At 51.3% G+C, this 26124-nt stretch overlaps 1 protein-coding gene across 1 annotated transcript; it reads left to right on the plus strand.

Annotated features, from left to right (window-relative positions):
• Nucleotides 1-339: 339 nt before the first annotated feature.
• On the plus strand, nt 340-25891 carry LOC307054903 (uncharacterized protein C8orf74 homolog; the record flags this gene model as incomplete). Its single annotated transcript, XM_079706762.1, has 4 exons — nt 340-387; nt 1893-2085; nt 22908-23311; nt 25652-25891. The coding sequence occupies 4 exons, from the start codon at nt 340-342 to the stop codon at nt 25889-25891; spliced, it is 885 nt and encodes a 294-aa protein (XP_079562888.1).
• Between the last annotated feature and the right edge of the window lie 233 nt (nt 25892-26124).

A 26124-nucleotide genomic window follows, 5' to 3' on the forward strand; every position in this document is an offset into this window, starting at 1 on the left:
GCTTGGGTTAGAAGGAGAGGGGTGGGACTTGGTAGAATGTGGAGCATGGGGGACCGTGTGTGTGTGTGTGTGTGTGTGTACAGGGAAGCCTGAGAAGGCTCACAGCCTGAAGGAGAACAGTTTATGAGGGGGAGGCTGGAGATAAGAAAGTGTTCCGGGTCGCCGCGCAGGTGTGGGGAGCTGGGACCCAGAGCCAGCTGGAGAGCAGGGCCAGAGGAAGGAGCCTGGGAGAGCCACCTCTAAGTGGGTCTTCATGACCTCACAAAGCAGGCACCCTCAGCATTCCTGAAGCTCTGAGTCAGTCCTGGCTAGGTCTCCTAGCAACTGGATGTAGAGGCCATGGCACTCCTGACACCCCAGGGAGTGAAAAAAGTCTTCCAACTTCAGGTGAAGAGAACTTGTGACTTTTCAAAGGAGGTGTGCTCAGATTGATCTAAGAGTGAGGTGTGTCCTCCGAGGGACCCCAGGACAGGATCTCCTGTCCCAGTACACCAGCTCTGAGGCCCGCCCGCCACGGGTGTGTGCCCGGGGGATGCCAGGCCAAAGTCTTCCCAGCCCTTGGAGCTTGGGGCTATTTTCCGGGCCTGCAGTGACAGTCCCTGATGCAGCAGAGCCCGTGTGGAGGGACAGAGGAGGTGGGCATGGAGGCACTGTGCCCACCCGCACTCCAAGGAGGGCCCGGGAGGCCCCAGGGTCTCGTCACAGGGGTGCCACCTTCACCAGGAGCTCCAGGGCTCTGTGAGCCCCCTGGGGTTGTACGCCAACGTGTGGAGGGAGGGTGTGTGTGTGATTGTGTGTGTGGCAGAGGGTGGGGTCTGTGTCTCTAGGGCAAAGAAGAGGGCAGATTTTGACGGTTTCTCAGAACCATTTCTGAGGCCGGAAGACATGAGCAAGGTGGGCACCTGCAGAGTGAAGAGAATCCAGCCAGCAGGGCCCGGGCCTCTGAGCTGTCCACAGAGGGGTGTCCGGGCTCTGCTGCAGACCTCAGGCAAGAAGACCGCAGGCCAGCTATGTGCACAGGTCAGCCTCTGACCGGCAGCTTCAAACTGTTGGGGACGCCCCCGGCCCGGGATCTGTGATTTCACCACCTTCCCTGGATTTTCCAGCACCCATCAGGTGCCAACCTAGGGATCTAAAAGGGCTGCAGGGGAGGAGAGAGGAGTGACCAGGGGCTGAGACAAGGCTCTGGGCCTTACTCGGGCACCGTCTTCCATAGGTTCCCCCTCTCCTCCCCCCAGGGGAGCTCCAATGTTTGGTGGTTGCCCACTTCATGCCACACCTTTTCTTACGCCCTCTTTGAAAGGCACTTGATTCTCCTACATGTGTTGGTGTGATCTCTAAGAACCTTTCTGGAAGGGCCAGGTGACCTCTCAAGTAAAATGAATCCTAACCTATAGAGGGAAATAAGAGGTACCCTGACCAGTCTCTATCGCCTAGCTTCACCAAGCGAGACACATTTCTCTGCTAAAGCATTGCATCTCCAAACCTCTTCTTGGCCAGTCATTTACACTTTAGTATGAATTTCATGATAAGATCGCCATCTCTGGAGCCGTTAGCTGGGTGGGAGTCGTCTCAGAGGAAAGTCAAATTTTGTTTGAGGGAAGGGGAAGCGAGGATCATAATAATTCAGTACTTGACGCCGGCTGGAGGTGTAGAAACCTGGAACTGCAGCAGCTAGCATGAGAACACCCAGAGGAAGGAGCAGTGCTAGAAAGGTGAGGGAAACCTGTCCAGAAATGAAAGATGAATTCTGCCCAGCATACCCCCATTCTGGGTCACTCTTCAGGATCCTGGGGGGCATATGCTGGGCCCCCAGTAGTGTTTTTCCCAGTGATGATGGCATCCTGATTCCTCAGTCTCATCCTCCACCCCTCATATATCATGCCCTGCAGAAACCAGAAGGTCGGGGGCACCTACGGAGACTGTTGAACTGGGAAGAGTTTGACGAGCTCAGAGACTCCCGCAGAAGCATCCTGCTGGACACCCTCTACGAAAGTATCATCTTTGCTGCGAGCAAAGGCTTCCCCTGGGTAGAGGTGGCCCAGGTGGTCAAATTCACAGAAGAGCTGCTCAAAGAAACCAAAGGTACGGGGCATCCAGGGCAGGAGTCAGCGAGGCTTGGGGCGGGCACACAAACTCAGGAGCTCTCCGAGGAGCCTAGAGCCCCTTCCTTTTTTCCCCTGGCATTTAGCCTCTTGTATGCTCACAAAGAGGGTCCCTATCCAGATTTTCTGGAAAGTGGAGCAAACAGAATGTCCTTGCTGAGTCCTATCCCTGATCTCCCTGGTGGAAACTCTTGCACCACGTCAAGCTGTTCACAAAGTAGCCAGGGGTGTTTGCTTTTCAGTCAGTCATTTACACTTTAGTATGAACTTCATCGTTAGACCCATACCTCTAGGGCAGCTAGTTGAGAGCAGGCTCAGAAGGAAGTTAATTTTTGTTTTAGAAAAGAGAGAAGGAGGGACCATCATTTAGAATTTTTGTTTTGTTTCTGCTTAACGTAAGTGTGTCACTATTCTGCTTAAAGCCCTTCATTGACTTTTCACTGTACTCCTGAGAGAACTTAAATGGTTCCCAGCATCCGTGTTTGCTCTGCTGAGTGTCTTGAGGGAATCCTCTACAGGTGTCAGCTTACTGGCAGGGATGGGGGAACCACAGTCAGGTTATGGAGGGAGCCTCTCTCCCACCCCTACCCTGCATTGGGCTTCAGGAGAAGAGGGTAAGCATCTCTCCCCTTGATCCATGGCACAAGGAGATGTGGCCACATCTGTCCACCCCTTAGGCTCTGAGTTGCCGATTCATCCGTTAAGCAAATCCATGGCCAACATCGTAGTAATACTCAGCCAAGAATCATCAGTAGGTGCTAAGCCCAGTGGGTGAATGCTTGATGGGAAATGGGATACTTACGCACTTCCCAAGAACCTCCCCACAACAACCTCACTGACTGCAAAGGGGAAAAGAACGCTTTTACAGTGAGGTAGCCTGGCAGACACCTCCTTAATCAAATGATCCACCCGTAAGAGGACACAGAATACTCTGCCGCTTGACGGGATGCAAAAGAATTAGCCAGCCTCCTTCTGTGATGGTTCTGGCAAAGACTCAGAACATGATGTCATTTAAAAAAACACTCCCAATTAGGGGCACTGCACCAAGTCCCTCTCCTTTAAGCTTCAAAGCATTAAGGTCTTGAGAACCAAGGAAAGATAGAGGAACTGTTCCAAACTGAAAGACACTGAGGTGACGTGTCCACTAAACATGACAGGTGGTCCCAGTTCGGGTCCTTTTGCTGTAAAGAATGTTACTGGGACAGCTGGAGAGACTTGGGTCAGGTCTGGGGATTGGACAGTAGTGACGTGTCTCCGGATTCTGGTGGCTGTGGTTATGAATGTCCTTGTGTGAGGAAATGCACACAAAAGGATCCTGGAGGGTGGGGCATTAGGTGGATCACTTATTCTTTAAGTAGTTTGGGAAATTTTTCTTTGTATTATTTTTTTCTAGCTTCATTGAGATATAATTGACATACAATACTGTATAAGTTTAAGGTATGCAACATGATTTGCTATATGAATATATTGCGAAATAATTACCACAATAAGTTTAACGAGCATCACCTCACCTAGTTACAATTTTTTTTCTTGGGTTGAGAACTTTTAATGCCTACTCTCTTGGCAACTTTCAAATATACAATACAAAATTGTTAATTATAATCACCGTGCTGTACATCATATCCCCAGGACTTAATTATCTTATAACTGGAAGTTTGTACCTTTGGCCACCTTCGCCCATTTTGCCCACATCCCAACCCATGCTTCTGGCAACCACCTATCTCTTCTCTACTTCCATGAGTTCAGTTTTTTTTAGATTCCACATATAAATGAGATCATACAATAGTTGTCTTTCTCTGACTTTTCTCCCATACCATAATGCCCTCAAAGTTCACCATGTTGTCACAAATGGTAGGGTTTCCTTCCTTTATGGCTGAATAATATTCCTGTGTATGTGTGTGTGTGTGAGTGCGTGTGTACACACACACACACACATATATATATATATATACACACACACAGATATAGTATATATTCACGTTTTCTTTATCCATTTGTCTGTCAATAGATCCATGGGTTGTTTCCATACCTTGGCTATTGTGAATAATGCTGCAATGAACATGGGGGTCAGATATCTCTTCAAGAGTGATTTCATTTCCTTTGAATATATAACCAGAAGTGGGATTGCTGGGTCGTATGGTAGCTCTATTTTTAGTTTTTTAAGGAACCTCCATACTGTTCTCCATAGTGACTGTATCAATTTACATTCCCACCAGCAGTGCACAAGGATGCCCTTTTTTACCACATCCTCTCCAGGACTTGTTATCTCTTGTTTTTTTGAGGATAACCATTCGAATAGGTATGAAGTGAGATCTCACTGTGGTTTTGATTTGCATTCCCTTACGATTAGTGATATCGAGCACCTTTTCATGTACCTGCTGGCCATCTGTATGCCTTCTATGGGAAAATGCATATTCAGATACTTTCCCCATTTTTATTATTTTATTTTTAATATTTTACTATTCGGGTGTTTGCTGCTGAGTTGTATGAGTTCTTGACATATTTTGGATACTAGCCCCTTATTGGACATATGGTTCGCAAATATTTCTTCACATTCTGTAGGATGCCTTTTAATTTTGTTGATCATTTCTTTTGCTGTGCAGAAGCTTTAATTTGATGCAGTCCCACCTGTTGATTTTTGCTTTTGTTGCCTTTACTTCTGGTGTCATACCCCCCAAAAAATCATTGTTAAGATCAACGTCAAGGAGATTTCACTGTTTTCTTCTAGGAGTTTTATGGTTTCCGGCTGTACTGTTTTTTTAATAGACTTTATTTTTTAGAGCAGTTTTAAGTTCACAGCAAAATAGAGCAGAAGGTACAGAGATTACCCACAGAAACCCTGTCTCCACACACTCACAGACTCCCCCGTTGTCAATATCCCCCTCCACAGAGTGGGTACATCTGTTACAGTCCATGAACCTACACTGATACATGATTATCACTCCAAGTCCATAGTCTACATTAAGGTTCCTGCTTGGTGTTATGCATTCTAAGGGTTTTGACAAATGTATCATGGTGTGTATCCACCATTAAAATATACAGAATGGTTTCACTACCCTAGAAATTCTCTGTGCTCCACCTTCTCATCCTTCCCTCCCCCTCAATGAGCAGAAAGTAGATCTTTCTACTGTCTCTGTAGTATTGCCTTTCCAGGAGGTCATATAGTTGGAATCATACAGTCTGTAGCCTTTTCAGACTGACTTCTTTCACAAGTAATATGCATTTTCGTTTCCTACATGTCTTTACAAGGCTTGATAGCTACTTTCTTTTAAGGGCTGAATAATATTCCATTGTCTAGATATATCACAGTTTATGTATCCATTCATCTACTGAAGGATATCTTGGTTACTTCCAACTTTGGGCACTTACGAATAAAGCTGCAAGAAATATCTGTAGGTTTTTGCGCGGACATAAGTTCTCAACTCCTTAGGTAAATACCAAGGAGGGTAGTTGCTAGATCATATTGTAAGAGCATGTTTAGTTTTGTAAGAAAGCACCAAACTGTCTTCCAAAGTGGCTGCGCCATTTTGCATCCCCACCAGCCATGGATGAGGGTTCCCATTGCCCCACATCCTTGCCAACATTTGGTGTTGTCAGTGTTCTGGATTCTGGCCATTCCAATAGGCATGTTGTGGTCTCTCATTGTTTTAATTTACATTTCCCTGGTGACATATGATGTGAAGCATCTTTTCATAAGCTTATTTGCCATCGGTATATCTTCTTCGGTGACATGTCTGTTAAGATTTTTACCCTTTTTTTCAGTCAGGTTTTTTTCTTATTGTCGAATTTTAAGTGTTCTTTGTATATTTTGCATAAGAGTCCTTGGTTAGATGTGTCTTTGGCAAGTATTTTCTCCCAGTCTGTGGCTCGTCTTCTGATTCTCTTGACACTGTCTTTTGCAGAGTGGAACTTCTTAATTTTCATGAAGTCCAGATTATCAATTCTTCTCTCACATATCATGCTTTGGGTGTTGTATATGAAAAGTCATTGCCAAACCCAAGGTCACCTAGATTTCCTCCTGTTATCTTCTAGAAGTTTAATAGTTTTGTATCTTACATTTAGATCTGTGACCCGTTTTGAGTTAATGATTATGAAGGGTGTAAGGTCTGTGTCGATTTTTTTGCTGTTGTTTGTTTCCATGCGGATGTCCACTTGCTCCAGCACCATTTGTTGAAGATTATCTTTACACCACAGTACTGCCTTTGCTCCTTTGTCAAAGATCAGTCACCTATATTTGCATGGGTCTATGTCTGGGCTCTATTGTGCTCCATTGGTCTAGTTGTCTATTGTTTTGCCAATATCACACTGCCTTATGTACTTTTGGGGAAACTTTTCTTTAGTTTGAAAAATTGTTTTAGCATGAAAGTTTTGTAATCTGTAATTTGAGGTCCTCCACTGGCCTTCTGACCAAGATCGTAAACAGCTGCCAAGCAAACAGGACTCACAATGCCTTGTCCCAGGTGCACCCAGAGCTCACCCACCTGTCCTATCAGCAGCACCTGAACGTCCAGTCTCACCACTTTTCACCACGTGCTCATCCACCACCACCTCTTAACCTGTCCACCGCTTTCACATATTGTATTTCTGCACCCATTCACCAAGCTGCACCGTGATTTTTTTCAGACACAAGTAAAATCCCATCACTCCTCTGCTTCAAGCCACTCAGTGTTCCTATCACACATATTATGTGCACTTGCACCAGCCTTTTTTTTTTATTTCTTGAGCTGCCCGGGTGCCCTTCCATGTCTCTCCTCCAGGCCAGCATTCCAACCCAGTGGTCCCAGCCTGAAGGCTTAAGCAAGACATGGCAATGCTCATGGGCTGGTTGCAGGGATCCCTGGGCAATTGCATCCCACCCGAGACATCCCTGCCCCCTCGGGGCCTTCTTGGCATCCCTCCGGGTCCCGCACCCCACTGCTCACAGCAACGCCTGGCTACCAGAGTTCAGCCCTGTTGTTTGAGCTCTGCAGTGGCTCGTGGCCAGAACAAACACTGACGAGCAGGAGAAGAATGTCAGCCCCAAGCAGGTGGGAACTCGGACTCTTTCAAGTTTCCATTAGAGCCTTCCCCAGGCTGAGCCCTTGAAAAACAGTGGATGATGATGCAAACCCAACTTCAAACTGAGGAGATTAGATTGCACTGGCGCTTTCAGTATTTCTGGCAATCACATACCTTACCAGTACAGTCTATCTATGTCTGGTAGACCTAAACCTTAGAGTTGCTAGGAGACTTGGTGATTCGAAAATGTAATTCCCTTTACTGCAGGGACACCCCTCAACCAGCCAGCGAGGTTTTCCCAGCCTTTGCTGGCACTCCAAGCCATGGGGCGCTCCCTCCTTCTGAGGCAATTCATTCCTTTATACAACCACTCTCGGTATTAGGAATTCCTCCTTATATCTAGTTAAACCCGTCTCCCGCACCTTCTACTCACACGCCCAGAGTGTGTCCTCTAGAAGCAGTGGGCTGGCCCTGCAGATACTGGATGGGCTTCATGCACCCTGACCATTACATCTTCACATGTCGACTGGACATCCCCAAGGGCCTTTTATCTTTTTTTTTTTAAAGAGAAAGAAGGTTTATTCACAGAGAAGCACACTCCATAGACAGAGTGTGGGCCATCTTGGAAGGTGAGAGAAGGCCCAAAGCACATTAGCTTTTGACTGAAGACACTGGGCAACCTCCCTTGCTCAGAATCTTCCCCTGGACTATTTCCTGTCTTTATCATTCTTAACACTGCATCCTTTCCATAGACCCCTCCACCCCACCGCCCCACCCCGTCCCCCCTCTCTTTCTGCCCTTTCCTGGGCATCCTTGTGTTTGTCAATATCATTCTTTCTTTAAAATTTAATTTTATTTATTTATTTATTTATTTTTGGCTGCGTTGGGTCTTCGTTGCTGCATTCAGGCTTTCTCTAGTTGTGGCGAGCGGGGGCTACTCTTCGTTGCGGTGCGTGGGCTTCTCATTGCAGTGGCTTCCCTCATTGTGGAGCACGGGCTCTAGGAGCACGGGCTTCAGTAGTTGCAGCACGCAGGCTCAGTAGTTGTGGCTCACGGGCTCTAGAGCACAGGCTCAGTAGTTGTGGCACACCAGCTTAGTTGCTCTGCGGCATGGGGGATCGTCCCAGACCAGGGATCGAACCCATGTCCCCTGCATTGGCAGGCGGATTCTCAACCACTGCACCACAGGGGAAGCCTGTCAATATCATTCTTAAAATATGGCATCCAGATCCAACACAATACCACCTGCGATTTGATCAATGAAGTGATCAGGGATTTTATCATCACCCTTGTCCTGGTGATGATGCTCCTATTCATATAGCCTATGGGTATATTTTCTTTATCAGCATCAACGTCACGACCATATTGGACAGGCAGTGCACCATCCCTAGCCATTTTCCCAATCTTGCCCTTGCACATGGCCATGTTGAATGCACATGCAAGACTTTACAATCATCCCCACTGATTCCGTCTTGTCAGTGTTGGCCCATTGTTGGCTTGTGAGATCTTAGTTCCCCAACCAGGGATTGAACCCGGGCCCTTGGCAGTGAGAATGCAGAATCTTAACCAGCGGACCACCAGGGAATTCTCCTTCTGGCATCTTTTAACTCTTGATCCTGGGACATCCAGCTTACAAGATTTTCCTCTTACTTTTAAATCAGCTCCAAATTTGTGAAACATGGCTGGTACAAACGTCAAGTAGGAAGAAGCTCTTGGGTGGGGTCCCAGTGCCTGAAACTGGACTCGCCGAAGACAGCATCCATCTGGGGGCTCCAAACCTGGAGAGAAGACTCGAATCCTAGTTCAGTCCCTTGCAGGACATGAGGTCCTAGGCAGCCACACCACCTCGGAGCCTCTAATTACACATCGAGAGAAGGAGAAAAATAAGAGCGCCCACTTCATAGGACTGAGGTCATGACGATGAAGCCCACAGCACAGCGCTTGGTGCCTAGCCAGCGCTCAGTGAGGACTGGCCCTTAGTTTCAGGGACAAAGACCCGGAGATGCGACGGGGGTGATGTGATTCCGAGATGGCCTGATCCATCAGGTGTGGCTGGCCGTGCTTTGTGCACACCCCGCTTCACATCAGCCTCCAAACGTCCAGGAGTCACCTCAGCCCCTTCTCAAGAGCAGCAGAGATGGTCCCGAGGCCCTTTCTCCTCGGATGCGCCGCAGGGACCAGGGCGCCTGGAGGTAAAGTGAACTGCAGACTCGTCCCCGAAGTGCGGCTGCATGAAACGAGGCAGATAAGGCGGTCCCGGCTCCACCCCCGGCTAACGGACCCGCTGTGGGTGCCGACTCCAGCTGACTCTGGGCTTGGAGGGTGAAGAGTGTGGGTGCATCAGGGGAGAGCCACCCGAGGACCCGGCCTCCTGAGCTAGGCCCACGCACCTCAGGCCCCGCCACGCTGTCATCAGGATGACGCCTGCTGCTGCAGAAAGCAGCCACGCTGGCCGGACATCGCCCTGCAGAGCCACGCCCACACTGCCTCCCAGAAACCCACCACTGGGACACTCACAAGAGTGTGAACAAGCGCATCAGTCCTCAGAGGCGGGGGTGGAATTTCAGCGGGCACCTCCTTTCTCCCCCGGACGCTCCTGCTCACTGTGCATCAGCTCCAGGCCCAGGCTGGCCAGGCTAAAGGCCGCATAGCCGAGCAATCAGGCACCAAACTCTGCAGTCAGTAGGCCTGGATTCAAGTCTGCCTCCAACACATTGCTGTGCACCCTTGAGAGCAGTACTTGACCTCTCTGTGCCTTCCGTTCCTTACCTCTACAATAGGGCCATGATAGTTCCAACTCATAGGGCGGTTGGAAAAACTAAAGAGACAGGGCCTGCAGAGTATACTAGAGTGGGAGGCATGTAGGAAATGCTCGGCAAAGGTTAGTTCCCACCAGGTGTGGGGGTGAGGCAGGCCGCACGGCAGAGGCTGGCGGTCCGGGACCAGAGGTTGCTGCACGCTGCCCCGCCCCTCCCGGGGTCTTGCTGTCTGGGCCACTTCTTGTCTCTCCCTCCCCCTGCAGGCAGGACTGCAGATGAGTTCAAGTCATGGGCCCGCATAATGGAGGTCCAGACTGGCCCCTAATGCAGGTGCCCCGCCCTCGGGCACACTGGTGAGGACGGCCCAGTGCCCACCAGCATGAGGAGATGGCGTCTCTTCGTTCCCCCTGTTAGGGGACCCCGGCCGCCAGGGGCAGGAAGCTCAGATCCCAAGTGAGCTCTAGTGCTTCTCACCTCGTGTCCCCCCTGTCCCTTCCCCCAGGCACACCCCACCCATCACAGGTCGTGGGCCGTGGGATGCAGACAGCCGGGGTGGGGGTGGGGGTCACACTGGCCGGCCAGCTCACCTTCCAGCTTCTGTTTCGGCTAAAGTCCACAGTGGGCTGTCCCTCTTCTTGGAAGGTAGCTTCTCCAGGGATGAATTTTTTTTTTTTTTTCAGTGGGGGTTAATCTAGGGCTAGTGATGGTTGAGTTCTGTTTGCATACTAGGTAACAAAGTTGGCAGACAGCCTTTAAGGAGGGTCCTGTTTGCACAACAATGATTCAGAGCTCTGCCAGGACGGCCGCCAGCTCGGCTTATCTCCCGGCCCAATCGAGTCTCAGAACCAGGAGGGAAAGCGTGGCCCATTATTCAAAAGCATAAGCTGATTCCGTGCTGGCAAATGGCTCACCAGGACGTCCTGGTCTCAGTCCTTTAGTCGGCACCTCCTCTGCCAGCCTCCGGGAAGCCCCGGGCAGATCCCATCCTGCTGCGTCCTTGGGGCCCAGGGTGAAGTCACCAGTCTGGACAGAAGGCTGCCAGCACGGTCCCGGTGGGAGGAAATCACAGGAAGCAGCAGATTTGCATACCCTGCCTCGGGTCGGGTCCCGGAGAGGAGAGGAGAGAGATGCTGGGGCATTTGGGGACCTCGGGGAGCTGCAGAGATTCAGGGTGCCCGGGGAAGCCCCACGATTCTTATCTCCGACGGGCACATTGCAGCAGGGGAAGGGGGTGGAGAGCAGCCCCCCCCCCAACCCTGCCTCAGGCTTCACTCAAGGCTGGAGGCACCCGAGCCAGCGCAGATGCTCGCCCGGGGCCTGTGACCACCTGCCCACCATCACTTCAGCCACTTTGCAGCTTCTGCTTCTTGTCGTCATCGACATCTGGCTTCTCTCTGGTGCTCCACCTGGACGTCTGGGCTAGGAAGAACCCCTTTCCTGCTGGCCTGGCCCCCAAATCCTGAGTCTGGGAGGAAGTGGGCCTCAATGACCGGCCGGTGGAGGCACGAGGCGGCCAGGTGAGTGTCCGGTGAAGTGCGTCACGGCACTGGCATCTGCCGTCCTACCCACGGCCATTCCTGATTCTCCCGGAAATGTCATCCAGGCAGCTGTAGGATGGAAGGCAGCCACCCCAGCCGACCCCGACAGCCCGGAGCTGAAGGGAGGCAATGACTCCCCCAAGCTCCCTGCACGACCTCTCCCTGCCAGCGCACTCACGGCCATGCCCGGGGCCACGCCGCCAGCCCCCAAGCACCTGCCCACGCTGGCGAGCCTCCAGCCATTCAGAAGCTGCCCCGCAGAGAGCAGGGGCCCTTCTGTCTTCCTGAGAGGCTGCCTGTCCAGCGGCTTTCTCCTGGGCAGCCCGAACCCCACGCCTCTCAGACCAAACCTGGAGGAGGGGCCTTTGGAGGCAACTTTGCTGATGGAGAGTGGAAGTTTCCACAGAAGCCGCTGACTGAGATCTTAGAGCATCTCTTGGGGCAAAGGTACAGCTCTCATTCCAGAGATCCCTCCCTGAGTGTATTCGTTTGCTCGGGCTGCCATAACCAAGTTCCCCAGACTGAGTGGTTTCAACTACAGAAATGTGTTTTCTCATCGTTCTGGAGGTTGGAAGTCCAAGATCAAGGTGTGAGCAAGGCTGCTTTCTGCCAAGGCCTCTCTCCTTGGCTTGTGGATGGCTGTGTCCTCATTCCGTACCTCACATGGCCTTGCTTCTGTGTCTTGTCCTAATCTCTTCTTATAAACGCATCGGTCATATTGGATTAGGGCCACCCACGTGACCTCATTTAACCTTAATCCCCTCTGTAAAGACGCCGTCTCCAAGTTCAGTCACATGCTGAGGGGCTGGGGCTTAGGATTTCAGCCTATGGATTGGGCGGAGGCGAGGGGGAGTGGGGGACGTTGTGTTAACACAGCCCCTGACACCGAGTGGGGTCACAGCCCACCAGGAGAGGATGAGCCCATCAATCGGCCAGAAATCAAAACTGTGCCGTGGAACCTTCCCCAACCTTCCCCGAGGGGCTATCCCTGCTGTGTAGCGGGGCACAGAGATCCTGACATTTCCTCATGTAGCATCTGTAAGCCTCACTGTGACCTTGCATCATGGGCATTATTTTAAAGATGAAGGAACTGAGGCCCAGAGAGTTTAACTAGCTTGCCCCGGGTCAAAGTGGCGTCAGGATTTGAACCCAGGTCTGTCTGACAGCAGAGCACATCCCCCACCCCGCCTTCCCGCCTCCACCCCTGGCCATGCGACCTTCCATCTTGACCACAGGGCACGTAAGAAGCTGAGGAGCCCCCAGCCCCGCGGTGAGTGGAACAAGGCTGCTGGCACGCGGTGGGGGGGCTGAGCACCTGGAAAGCCAGGTGGCACACCTGGGGACTGGGCTCCTAACTTGGTCACCTGGAGCTACTCCCAGCATGAGCCTGGGATCCTGGCCCCCAGCAGGACGGCTCCGATGCGGCGGGTGGCGTAGGCCCAGCCCAGAGGGTGAGCTGTGCCCGTCGGCTAATGTGTTCTTGCATGGATGTGCCCGAGTATGGGTAGGTGGTACTGGTGCCCTGGGGACCAGAGCTCTGGCCCTTTGGAATGACTCCCTGTTCTCCCTCTAACTTCCCACGTTGGTCCTCAGTCGGCTGGACATCTTGGTCAGTCTCTGAGTTCCCCAGCAGCAGAGGGGACAAGGGACGGGTAAGAAGTTGCCAAATTTTAGTCTCAGTACAGTGCCCTGTCCCTGAGATGGTGGGATTACATGGTCATTTTCATCTCGGGGATGATGATGAGGAGGAGGAGGATGAAATCCAAAGTCAGAGGCCCCTCAGCAAACTTGAGATGGCTGCAGAGGGCACCCACGATGCCCTAGATGTGGCTACAGGGGACTGTCAGCTCAGTGGAAATCACCATGGCTTCTTAGAGTCAAAGGACCCGAGAGGTCACCTGATCCAAGGCCCCTCCCACCACCACACAGACACATTATTCAGGATTTCTCTCCCCAGCTAAATGCCTCCTCACTTCTCCGCTGATAAAGCTCTTGCTTCTAGAAATTTCTTCCTGCTTCTGAACTGAAATCTGTCTCTTTGAGCCTTCCGCCTGTTGGCTCCCGTTCTGACCTCCGAACCCTCCCAAATCAGCTTAATCCTGCCCCCATTCACTCAGCCATTCTCCAGCAAGCGTCACCAGAGCACCGCGCCAGGGCATGGAGAAGAGCGGACATCCACTCAGCAGTCCTGATGTACAAGCCCTCCACGTGGATCATCTCATTTAATGTTCACACCAAGCTCTGTTGGGTGGGTACTACTGTCCCCATTTCACGATGATGGAACTGAGGTTCAGAGAGGTTAGGTAACTTGCAAATCGTCACACAGTAAAAAAAAAACCCAGCATTAACCCTGAGATCACCTGGCCCCAGAGTTTTGGCAGTCCTTCTTGCCAAAGCACTTTAGCATTAGCCAACTTCTTGAGGAATGGGAGTGAGGGGAGCATTTGCTAAGCAGACAAGGCAGGGGACCACTATGGACAAAGAGAAAAACTTGGGCAAAAGCCCATGACAGTCTTTAAAATACCCGACCCTGTGTTTGCCCTTTGAGTCCCAGGAAAGTGAACAGGGAGAAAATCTCTAAAAGGACAACAAAGTCTTTCTAAGTCTTAATGTGTAGGTAGATTTTTCCTTTAATGTGACTATTGGTTTATCTTTAAAACAAACACAAAAAACCTAGTGAATGGGAACACAGCAGGGTACTTGCTCAAAAAATTAAACATACACTTACCCTATGATCCAGCAATTCCACCTCTGGGTATATACCCCAAAAAAGTGAAAGCAGGGACTGGAACAGATATTTGTACACCCTTGTTCATGGCAGCAATACTCACGATAGCCAAACAGTAGAAGCAACCCATCAACAGATGAATGGATAACCAAAATATGGTCTGTACATACAATGGAATATTATTCAGCCTTCAAAAGGAAGGAAATTTTGACACATGCTACAACATGGATGAACCTTGAGAACATTCTGCTAAAGGAAAGAAACCAGTCACAAAAAGATAAATACTGCATGATTCCATTTATATGAAGTAACTAGGGTGATCAGATTTGTAGAGACAAAGTAGAACAAGGGTTGCCAGGGGCTGGGAGGAGAAGGTAAATGGGGAGTTAGTGTTTAATGGGGAGAGAGTTTCAGTTTTGCAAGATGAAACAAGTCCTGGAGATGGATGGTGGTGATGGCTGCACAGCAATGCAAATGGACTTAATGTCAGTGAACTGTGCACTTAAAAATGGTTAAAATGGTAAATTTTATGTCGTGTATATATATATATATATATATTTTTTTTTTTTTTTTTTTTTTTTTTTTTTGCGGTACGTGGGCCTCTCACTGTTGTGGCCTCTCCCGTTGCGGAGCACAGGCTCCGGACGTGCAGGCTCAGCAGCCATGGCTCACGGGCCCAGACGCTCTGCGGCATGTGGGATCTTCCCAGACCGGGGCACAAACCCGTGTCCCCTGCATCGGCAGGCGGACTCTCAACCCCTGCGCCACCAGGGAAGCCCTGTCGTGTATATTTTACCACAATAAACATAAAATTAAAATGCCCTAGTGGAAGTACTGTACTTCTGTATATTCCATATCTTCTGTTCACTCCTCAAAAATACTTCAGTAGCTGAGGTATACTCGCCTTGGAGTTGGGGAATCTGGGTTTGAGTCCTGATTTTGCATAGGTCCACTAAGCGTCAGTTTCCTCATCTGTTAAATGGCAGCAATTACCTCTATTATAAGTTGATTATGACCAATTAAATAAATTGATGGATAATTAAATGCTTTAAAACTGTAAAGTAGCCTGCCAGGGTAGGCTGGTTGTATTATTATTTATTGAGAGCTGAACACTGGGCAACAACTACACGTCCAGAGTTTTTTGGAAAGATCCTCTGGAATGGGGAAATCTGGTCCATTCGAGCAGGTCCCTGCCACCGGGGAGCTCACAGTAGCAGGAAGAGAGAGAAGAGAATGCTCCAGAGTTGTTGGGGAGAGCTATGAGCTATTGGGTCACTCAGTAAATGGTCTCACCAGAAGAGTTGCCACTTCCTCTACCCTCTGAACCCCCTAACTGGGGACAGCCAACTCCCAGCCATCCTTTGACCTCAGCAGCCAGTGTGGCCAGGAGAAAAAGCACATCAGCATCCATGACCCACCCCCAGCAAGGTAGAGAGAGCTTCCAGGTGAGGACCTAGGAGGGGATGGATTGAGGAAAACCAAGCTCTAGGAATGCATTGCCCTAGGAGCATGCGGGATCCTCTGGAAAGCCAGATTTATCCCAGAATAGCTCACAGTCCCCGGGGAGCTGGACGCCATGCCTAGAACCTTCACGATGACAACCACGTGATGTACTGAAAGCCCCTGTGTACCTGGCACTTTGGAAAGCTCCGTCACACATGCTCACATCTAACCCTACGAGGTAGATGTTTTTATTGCCTCCATTTTACAGAAGAGAACACTGATGTCCAGAGAGGCAAAATAACTCGCGCAAGTGGTTAAGAAGCAGAAGCAAGCTGTGAGCCCACAGCTGTCTGAATCCCCAGTCTGTGCTCTTAAAACCACACCAAGCTCTAAGGAACGGCCCCAGTGCCAAGGCCATCTTCAGGCCAGGGGCCGCCCTGGGCTCACTGGGGGCCTCCTCGTGACTGAATGGTGCCTGAAAACAGAGCACATGGCTGGCAAGGTGCAGTATGACCGGAAGCTTGGCAATGTGGTCAGAGTGCTGACCAGTCAGCAGCCGTCAACATCCAGGCAAGACCCTCCACCAGTAAAAAAGATTACAACTCGCTGAAGACTCAGGTGACAGTTAGCATTTTTTAGAAATAAAATATTTGTTAATTAAGGTATGACATTTTTTTTAGACATAGGGCTATTGCACACGTAAGAGACTACAGTATAGTGTAAATATAACTTTCACACGCACTGGGAAACCGAAAAACTCGGGTGACTCGCTTTATTGCAATATTTGCTTTATTGCAGTGGTCTGCAACTGAACCCGAAATATCTCCAAGATCTGCCTGTATTTGCCTCAACTAAATCTAAGAAACATTGCATAGGCTCAACCCTTTTGGGCCATTTGCTGAGCCTATTAGCATATTTTGCTGAGCTCATTAGCATATTAAGGACATCTGTTTAATTTCCCTGGATCCAACATGTGTTCAAGGTCATGCATTTTCATGTTAACACCTGTTGCAAAAGAACCTTTGGAAAACTGTCACCGAGAGGGTTGGGGAGCCCTTCCAGTGTCCATCTCCAGGGTCTACAAAGCAAGCCCAAGCCTCTTGGATCTGGATGCTGACAGGAGCCTTGCCTGGTCAGGCTGGGGTTGGAATTCTGGCTCTGGCACTCACCAGCTGTGTGCCTTGCAGCAAATCCCTTGACCTCTTGGAGCCTCAGTTTCTCTCACAGGTAAAGTGGGGATGGTGGCTAATCTGCTCACCTTGCTGGGAGGAGTTGGGCGGAGCCTGAGATGACCCAGGGCGTGCAGGCCACAGAGGGAGCTCCCTGAACAAGAGTCCTCTCCCCGTCAAAGAAAACACACCCCTTCTGAGCTGGTACCGGCGCCGCGGGGCGGATGAGTTTGGCAGAACCTTTTCCAGAGCAGAAAGGGGACAGGGAGCAGCATTCGGGACCCCGGATGGGGGTGAAGTGGAGGGTGAAGTGGTGGGCTTTCCTTTCCCACCATCCCGGGCTGCCCTGATAGGTGCTCGGGTATTGGGAAGGGTAAGCCGGGCCAGGCTGCAGCCTGACTGGGTTCCTCCCCTCACACCCAAGGCGGGGACAAACAAACGGGTTTGTCATGGGGCACCGGTGGCAGCTGGGTCCTCCCCCTCCCCCACCCGAAGGAACAGCCCCTCTTCTCCTTTCCCAGCCCCCCAGGAGGCACCCCTGTGCTCGCCCTCCCCCAGCCCCAGCCCCAGCCCGTGAGGGATGGGAGGGAGGGAGCCCAGAGCGCCCGGTCCAGGCCCAGTGCCTTTTTGCCCTGATGCTGGAGCAACTGGGCTATTCCACCCACGCTCTGGCCCCGCGCTCCCCTCCGCCCCTCCCCTGTGCTCGGCGCAGGTACTGGCCTCCAGGCCCTTGGGGACCGTCTTCAGGAAGTGCCTAGCAGCCAATGCAAATGAAGGCCACTCCCTGTATTTGAAGAGCAACTTGCAAGGACAGATCAGCCCTCCCGAAGCCAGAGGCTTCTCCCTGAAACTTAATCCTTGGCGTCCTGAGTCATCAGGGGCTTCTCAACCCATGACAAATGGAGGGTGACCTGGGGGCCAAGTGTGTCTCGTGAGCCAGCTTGGGACAATTTTTGCTGAAAACCAGAACTGGTCCAAAGAGTGCCTTGGGGCTGAAAGTTAGAATTCAGCCCAGGGGTCCTTCCCTGTTGACCCGGGACAAGGCCCACACTTGGGTTCTGTGGCTGAGGCCATGGCCAAGCCCGTAGGAGGGCATCTGCCAGGATGACAGGCAGCTGGGACACCTGGGGGTGTTAGCGCGACGGGGCTCGCGCACTTCTTGATTCAAACCTGGACTCTGTGCATGGCTGCCGGGGCCGAGTGGAGAAGACCAGGGCTGGCCTAGCCGAACGAGGCAGCCAGGGCTGCCCATATCTGGAGGGTGCAGGTGACCCCAGCCCCACGTGCTGCCTGGCCAGGTAGGAAGAGGAGTAGGGTGCCTTCCCGCAAATCCACTTCCTCAGAGCCCAGAGAAGATTCCATGATTCACCTCACCAAGTTCACACAAAGATGCCTCCATACAGGCCTCAAGTCCAGCTTTGATTATCAGAAACCGATGACCTCACACTGCTGCCTGCCCTCGGGGACACCTTCACCGGCCGTCCCCTCCGTCCTCCACGTACCATCCTACGGAAATACCTGCCTGGCATCTCGCTTCTCAGCTTAATGCCTCTGAGTGGTCCGCAGCTCCGAGCCGAGATTCTTCACTTTTCCTTTAGGAATTTGATGATTCTCTCTAACGTGCACTCTCCCCAGAAACAATGTGCTGTAAAATTCTAGATGCAATTCTGGGGTCCCGGTCAGTCCTGAAGCCCTTCCTTGGATGTCCTTGCGTTTCGTGAATTCCGGTTCAAGAGCCCAGCTTCTGTGATGAAGTCCAGCTCTCTCATGCGAACTACACGGCTTGCCCTCTGCAGACTGAAGACCTCAAGCCGTCTGTCCCCCAGCCCAGTCCCCCAGACGTCAGCCTTGCCTCCCAGAAACTCTGAACCACGTGTGGATCCATGCGCCTGCCCCTCTGCTTCTACGAGTTCCACTTTTTTAGATTCCACATACAAGTAGAATCACACAGTATTTATCTTTCTGTGTCTTGCTTATTTCAATCAGCATAGTCTCCTTCAGGTCCATCCATGTTGTTGCCAATGACACGATTTCCTTCTTTTTTAAGGCTGAATAGTATTCCATTGTGTGTGTGTGTGTGTGTGTGTGTGTGTGTGTGTGTGTGTGTATCACAACTTCTTTAACCATTCATTCATCTACAGACATGGCAGACACTTAGGCTGTTTCCATATCTTGGCTCTTGTAAATAATGACATGAACATGGTGGTGCAGATATGTCTTCAAGATCCTGATTTCATTTCTTTGGGTATATACTTAGAAGTGGGATTGCTGGTTCCTTTTGAGAAGCCATTTTAGATGTTTTTCCCTAATTGCCCCCTGCTATCAAATTTTAATATCCTAGGTATTCTGTATGTAGTACGATTATATACTATATGTATATCTGCTTTATACATATAAAGTTTACTCTTTGTATTCGATGCAAGGTTAAAGATGACTAAATAACATTTTAAAGTTAGATTAAGAACTGAAAAGCCGTCAACGTTGAACTTAACTATACTTTCTGAGTAAATTTTAATGTGACTTATTTACGTACGTAAATTGTCAAATTACGTAGACAAAGAAGAATTTATACAAATATATAATGATGAGAGCAATGCAATCAAATCTTAAAATGTCATTCAAAACTGTTATTTTTCTGGCAAAACAATGGACAAAATTAATTTCTTAAAAACTATTTTCAGTAAATTTAGCTTTCAACTTTTTCTTAATACATTAAGGTAACCAGTTGATAAGGCTGTGGTGTGGGGTGGAGTGGTCTGGGAGGCCCCTGTGAGAACCAGTGGGACCCACCGGAGGCTCTCTAGCCTGCCAACCTCCCAACCCCCAGCCTTTCATTTCCTCAAATGGGCCAAGCTTTATCCAACCACAGGGCCTTTGCACAGGCTGTTTCCCCTCCCTGCTTTCATTCTTTTCCACCTCTCTTTGCCCAGTAACTCCTCTGACACTCCCCATCTCAGCTCCTTCACCACTTCCTCAGGGAACTGCTCCCCGATTTCCCTGAGAAAGTCACTTCTTTCTACTGTGCACCTGCCCAGCCCTACGTAGCCCTGAGCAGGGTTAGACTGTCTGTGTGTTCCCCCCAGCCTTTCACCACCTTCCTGGACCATAAATGGGTTCTTGACACATGGAAAGAAGGCCCCTAATGAATATTTGTTGAAGGGATAAATGAACAGCTCCTTCGCCACACTTCACATGTCAGAATTTGTTCATTTACTCACTAGATACCTATCGGCCCCTACTGAGCACAGAGCCCTGAGTTGGGGGCTGAGAACAAAGAGGGGATGTCATCTGTTCAACAGTCTCCTCTTCCACAGACTGGAAGGTCTCTGAGGACAGGGGTCACAACAGAGGTAAATGTCCCACGCTTATCATATACTCTTGGTGTCCCCCGCCCCTGCTCCCCAAGGGTTCCCAGGAAGAGCCTGGGAGCCGGGCAGGCCTCTATCCCCCTCCACACCTGGCCATCAGTCCTGCCACTCAAATCTGCCCCTTCTGCCCACGCCTGCTGACCTGGCACTCCAGTCCGGACTGGGCCGCAGTCTGCCCACAGGCCACCACGTAACCAGAGTCTCCCTGGGCAAGCCCTGCACTGCCTGGAGTACAAAGCCCTGGCTTCTGAACACAGCACTCAAGGCCCTCCCGTGTGCCTTCCACCCACCTCTCCACTCAACACGTGCCGTTTTCTGCCTCTACATTTAGGTGCCAACAACAACACACTCGGTCTTGTTCCCCACCCGTGCCATGTGGCTGCTTGCCCCTCTGATCTCGCTCATGCTGTACCCATGCCATGCCTCCCACACCATCTTTGCTGGCTCAGTCCTACTCAGCCTCTGAGATGTCACTCATGCATCATCTTCTCCAGGAGAACCCCATCCTTGACTGAGCATTCCTCATCACCTGATTCTGTTCCTCGTTACACATGTATTAACATTTGCTTGTGTATCTCTCCTGTGAGAACTTTGAGGGCAAGAGTTGCGTCTGATAAGACACATGATAATATTGCCAGAACCTAGCATAGTGCCTAGTAATTAATAGGCCCTCAGGAAGAGTTTGACAAATTAATTGTTGATGGATGGAGAGATGGATGAGTGGATGATGAGTGACTGGATGGTTGGATGGATGGAAAGATGGATGAATGGAGAGAGGGATGGCTAGATAGATAATGGATGGATGGGTGGATGGATGAATGGGTGGATGATGGATGGATGGATGGATAGAGAGATGGCTGGCTGGAGAAATGGATGAATGGATGATGAGTGACTGGATGGTTGGATGGATGTAGAGATGGATGAATGGAGAGATGGATGGGTAGATGGATAATGGATGGATGAGTGGATGGATGATGGATGGATGGATGGATAGAGAGATGGCTGGCTGGAGAAATGGATGAATGGATGATGAGTGAATGGATGGGTGGATGGATGTAGAGATGGATGAATGGAGAGATGGATGGGTAGATGGATAATGGATGGATGGGTGGATGGATGATGGATGGATGGATGGATAGAGAGATGGCTGGCTGGAGAAATGGATGAATGGATGATGAGTGAATGGATGGGTGGATGGAGAGATGGATGGATGAATGAACAGACCAATGGAGAGATGAAAAGATAGAATGAAAGAAGTGGCCAGGAGAGACTCTTCTCACAGCACAGAAACACATGGCTCTTTTCCTACAGCATTCGTTGATTACTACCTTGTCGTGGGTTCTGTGCAAGGCGCTTGGACACGTCATCCCATTTGGTGCCCCTAACAATCCTATGAAGTAAACATGCCTATCCCCCATTTTACATGTGAGGGAATGGAGGCCCAAGAGCCACAGCTCGGAAGGCACGGAGCTGTGTCAGCCGTCCAGGCCCAGGGCCCTCCCCTCCACCACCCTGGGACACAGCACCGTCTCGGGCCTCGGGGCCTGCTGACGTGCCTTGAAAGGAAGGGGAAGCACAGCCCGCTAACCTTTAACTCTGCGCAGTGGAGAGGCCTCCCTCCTTCCATCCCCCAGGAGACTGAAGCCTAAATCCCAGTGACACCTCCCAGCACTTGCTAACGAGGCTCAAGGTGGAGCAGTGCTCCATGTACTAATATTTCTCTAAGGCCCTGATACCTCTACCTTCTCAGGACTCAGGGGAGAGTTAAGGTCAATAGGCCCACGCAGATCCAAGAGTGAGGGGCCAAAGTGAACACAGAATTGGCGGCGGGTGAGGAGGGTTTGAGAAACAAATGGTGTGGGCTGGGCTGAGACAGTCCCTCCTGAAGGCGCATGGGGCACCCTGGCTGGGGCGGGGAGACTCCACCAGGGCCCCGTGGGGGGCTCCGCCAGGGGGGATGAGGACGGGGATCTACGGGCAGGCTGGCCTCCACCCCAGGAGGAAAGCCAGGCTCCCCGCATGCAATGCCCAGTCTCTGTCTTCAGTAGACGGAGCGGTGGAATCCCCAAAGCCTGTGCCCAGCTCCCGATCTGAAGAGCTGACACCAAGTCAGGAGGCGGGAGAGACTTGGCCGAGGTCACAGTGCGCCTCGGGGACGGCACCCGTGTGAGGACTCAGGTCTCCTCGCACTGGGGCCAGGGTCATTCTCTGTCCCTTGTCCTGCCCTCTCCCTGCCTGAGGTCCGTTCACAGGACACGCACCTCATTTAGCCGCGACCCTTTAATGAACCTTTACGACCCTTTACCCTCCAAGGAGTGTTGCCCGGTGCTACCCTCAGAGCTGATTGATCTTTGCGTGGTCTAAACAACATTTGCCTAACTCTGTGACCCAAGTCGCCAATATAATGTCTCTCCAATCCTCTCATGCTCCACTCGATTCAGAATCCTTTTTTATACCCTCATCTCCTTCCCAAAGGGTTTGAAGTGGAAACAACATAAAGCACAGCTGAAATAAGTCTTTAAAACAAGAGTTATGTGTCAAAATATAGGTAAGGCGTGAGATAACCGTATCAGAACAAATGGGATAAATGTAAGCTACTGCATAAAATTGCCTCTGAGCGTCCCAGAAGCCAAGGTAAAAGGGGAAACATGATGCACTCCATGGCTTTCAAGACCTAATAAATGGTGACATAGAATAGGTGGTAGGACGTGGACTCTGGGGTCCAAGTCTGTATCAATCAGACATCAATGCAGCTTCAGCCCCGTTCACACTCGATGCCCGGCCCCTCTGTGCCCACAGGCTGCTCCATCACTGAGGCTGTGACGATCCTGGGGAACAAGCTCAGAGATTACCAGGGGCAGTTGAACACCACCCACCTGCTGGCCCAGTGCGACTACTTCCACAACACGTTCATCCGCCACTACAAACTCTACCAGTACGTCCTGGGCCGGCACCAGGACGTCAAGCTGACCGTCACTCACCTGGAGGTGTGTGTGCCACCCCAGCCCCTCCCGCTGGCTGCGGGCAAGGACCAGGCCGTCTGGAAGCACGAACAGCAGGTGGTGGAGCTCAGCGCGGCCGAGGTGCAGAAGCGGGCCTACATGCTGCAGCTGAAGGAGGCCCTGCGACTAGAGCAGCAACATCTGTTGCAGGAGATACTCCCGGAGCTGCCCGGGTGGCAGCACCAGGTCCTGAGGAGAGAGGTGAGGTGGGGTCCTCGGGGCGGGAGGAGGCTCGCCTGACCCCCACCAACGTCCCTTCCCACAAAGAGGACGTCCGGGCTGGACCCTGAGGCCCGCAAGAGGTCCACACACCCAGGAGAGGGCAGAAGGGGACAGGCTTTGCGTGCACGTTGCATGAAACATCCCTGAGATGTATAATTCATGGCCCCATTTTAGTGTTGAGACAACTGAGGCTCGGAGACTTTAATCGCCTGGCCCAAGGTCCCCAAGCTAGCCTGTGGTAGAGTTTACATTTGGACTGAGGTCTGGCTGACCCCAAAGTCCAAGTCCTTTCCACTGCAGATTCTGCCAAAAGAGCTCCCAGGCTGCGAACCACCATAGATTTCCTCAGTGCCCTTCATCTGCTGCAGAGCCAGCATCCATGGAGGATGCCTGGGCGGGGGGTGGGGGCCATGAAGGAAGGGCCGTAGGGGACAGACAGCTCAGGGCAGTGATGTGATGAGGTGGGGGAGGGTGTGTGGAGCTAGGAACCTGGCTGCCCTCTTGGCAGGTCTTAAGGACTACTGGGGCTCCAGGAGCCAGAGTCCCTGATGCCCAGCTCTTCAATAAATGGCGACTAGCTTGGTCCCAGGGCAGCCAACTCCTTGAGGGCCTGGCCGAGTCTAGATTCATTTTTTAACTATATGTAGGCACTGATAGCATCACTGTTGCTTGTCTTTGAACACAGGGACAAGTATGTGCATGTGTGTATGTATGTGTGCGTGTGTTGGGGAGGTTGGAGCTGGGGTGGGGACGGGGAGTCTCAGGGACTCTGTGGTCCGAAAGCGGTCTGGCTCTGAACTGTCAGCCAAAGAGTGGGTGGCTTTGGGAAGCATTCCTTTAAACGTGCATAAAACACTGGGGAAATCTCTAAACAACAATGAGTACAATGGAACCAATGATACTCTTCTGAGTTTAAGTCTTCCCGGTAAATAGCGCATCAGCTGCTCTTCATGCGTTGAGCGGGGACCCAACACAACACAAGCAACGGCTTGTCTCCACCTCCTTCAAGGGACCTTCCAAGATACGTGGGCAAGGCCACGGGCAGAACGAGCCCCCTCCCCTCCGCTGCCCCCAGCTCCCCTGCAGGCCTCCATTACTTGGCTCCTGGTCCCTGCCAGGTGGAGCTTGTAGGCTAGAGTCCCCTCCGCTCTGTGCCCCTGAGCTGGGGACACTCAACACCGCAGGATAAACACAGTGCGTCTTCTTGGAGCCCAATCCTCCCCGACGCCCTAGGGGAAGAACACTATTTTTCTAGGGCAAATGTGAGATTTTGCATGGGATTCTAAGTTAAAATATGAGATCTCAAAACAATGACTTGTAGGTAAACAGATACTCAAGGTATGTCCCCTGACACTCCCAGGACAAGCATGACCTCTCCGCTACTGACTGGTTGCTTGGGCAGGGAACTTGGAGAAACACAGTCACACGGTCCCTGTCGCCAGGATCTTATGATGCCATGGTCCTGATTGCGATGACAGACAGGGTCTCCTGTTTAACCTGGCGCGTGGTGGCTGCGTTTTCAATCTTCCCCAGTCTGGCTAGTTGGGGGACACACCCCCTCTCTGAGCAATTTCCCCTGACCCCTCCGATGAAGCCTGCAACTGGAGCTTTGAGATGTGAGAATGAGATGAGGGCAGAAGAGGAAGGGGGCTGGCATCCAAATGGAGCTTCACCAGGGACCTCCCTGGAGGTCCAATAGTTATGACTCTGAGCTTCCACTGCAGGAGGTGCCGTTTGGATCCCCGGTTAGGGACCTAAGATCCCGCATGCCATGCTGCGGGGTCCAAAGAAAATAAAAACTGGAACTTAACCAGAAAGTAGGGGATATGGGGCTGGCCTCTGAGCCCAGAACAGTGTGAACAATAAATGACACACTGAAGTGGGGTGAGTGCCGCAGTACGCCTGAAGGAGGAGGAGGGAAGAAGCGAAAAGAGAGCTGAAGGAGAGGGCCACAGGGAGGGAAGTGCCGCTGCAGGTAGAGGACCATGGCCATGTCCAAGCCCAGCTGGCTGGCAGGAAGGTGAGAGACGTCTTCCTCTCCCCACCCTCAGATCTCCTGCCAGGGTCTCCCATTGGCTGAACTCAGCCAGCAGCCACAGCTCAAGGGAGCTGGTGGATGCAGACCTTAAAAGTCAGCCTCCCAGGGCACAGAGTGGGGTGGAGACAGATGGAGAGTAGGTCTGGGGGGGCATGGAAGGTCCCAGCACACTGAGAAAGGAGGCGGCTGTGTTGAGAAGTTGCAACTGCATGGGACTCTGTCTGCAGACGGCCTGAGCCTTCCCCAGGCCCTGTTCACCAGCCACATTCCATTTCTTTCAGGAGCTAGAAAATCTCATCAACGAGGCCATTCACATCCAGATTGAATGCCTGAAGGAGCTGCTGCAGTCTGAGATACAGATAACCTTTGATATTTTGGACCTGAAACTACAGAAGAAGATTCTAAACCTCAACGCTCCCACCCTTTCCCCGCTCCCCGGCTCGGGCCAGTCAGGCCAAGATGAAGCTCTTAAGTTGTACAAAGCAAACAAAGGAAGGAAAACAAAAACAAAGAAGAAGTGAAGGCCCCGGTGGCCACGGTCTGAAGACTGACTGAGGAAGAGCCACTGACAGATAGAAAAGGATTATGTGGTGCGCTCAGCGCCCCATAGGTCAGAGGTTTCTAGCCATTAAAAGAAATGAAACAACACTCATCATATTTTCTCCATCTTCTTGCTGGAAACCATCTTATACCCCCTGAAAGTCCAACCCAAATGGATTTTCCTTGCGTGGAGGAGAGGGCTGTCCTGTAAGCC

Source organism: Hyperoodon ampullatus (genome assembly GCF_949752795.1).
Source record: "Hyperoodon ampullatus genome assembly, chromosome: 6".
NCBI classification, from domain to species: Eukaryota; Metazoa; Chordata; class Mammalia; order Artiodactyla; family Ziphiidae; genus Hyperoodon; species Hyperoodon ampullatus.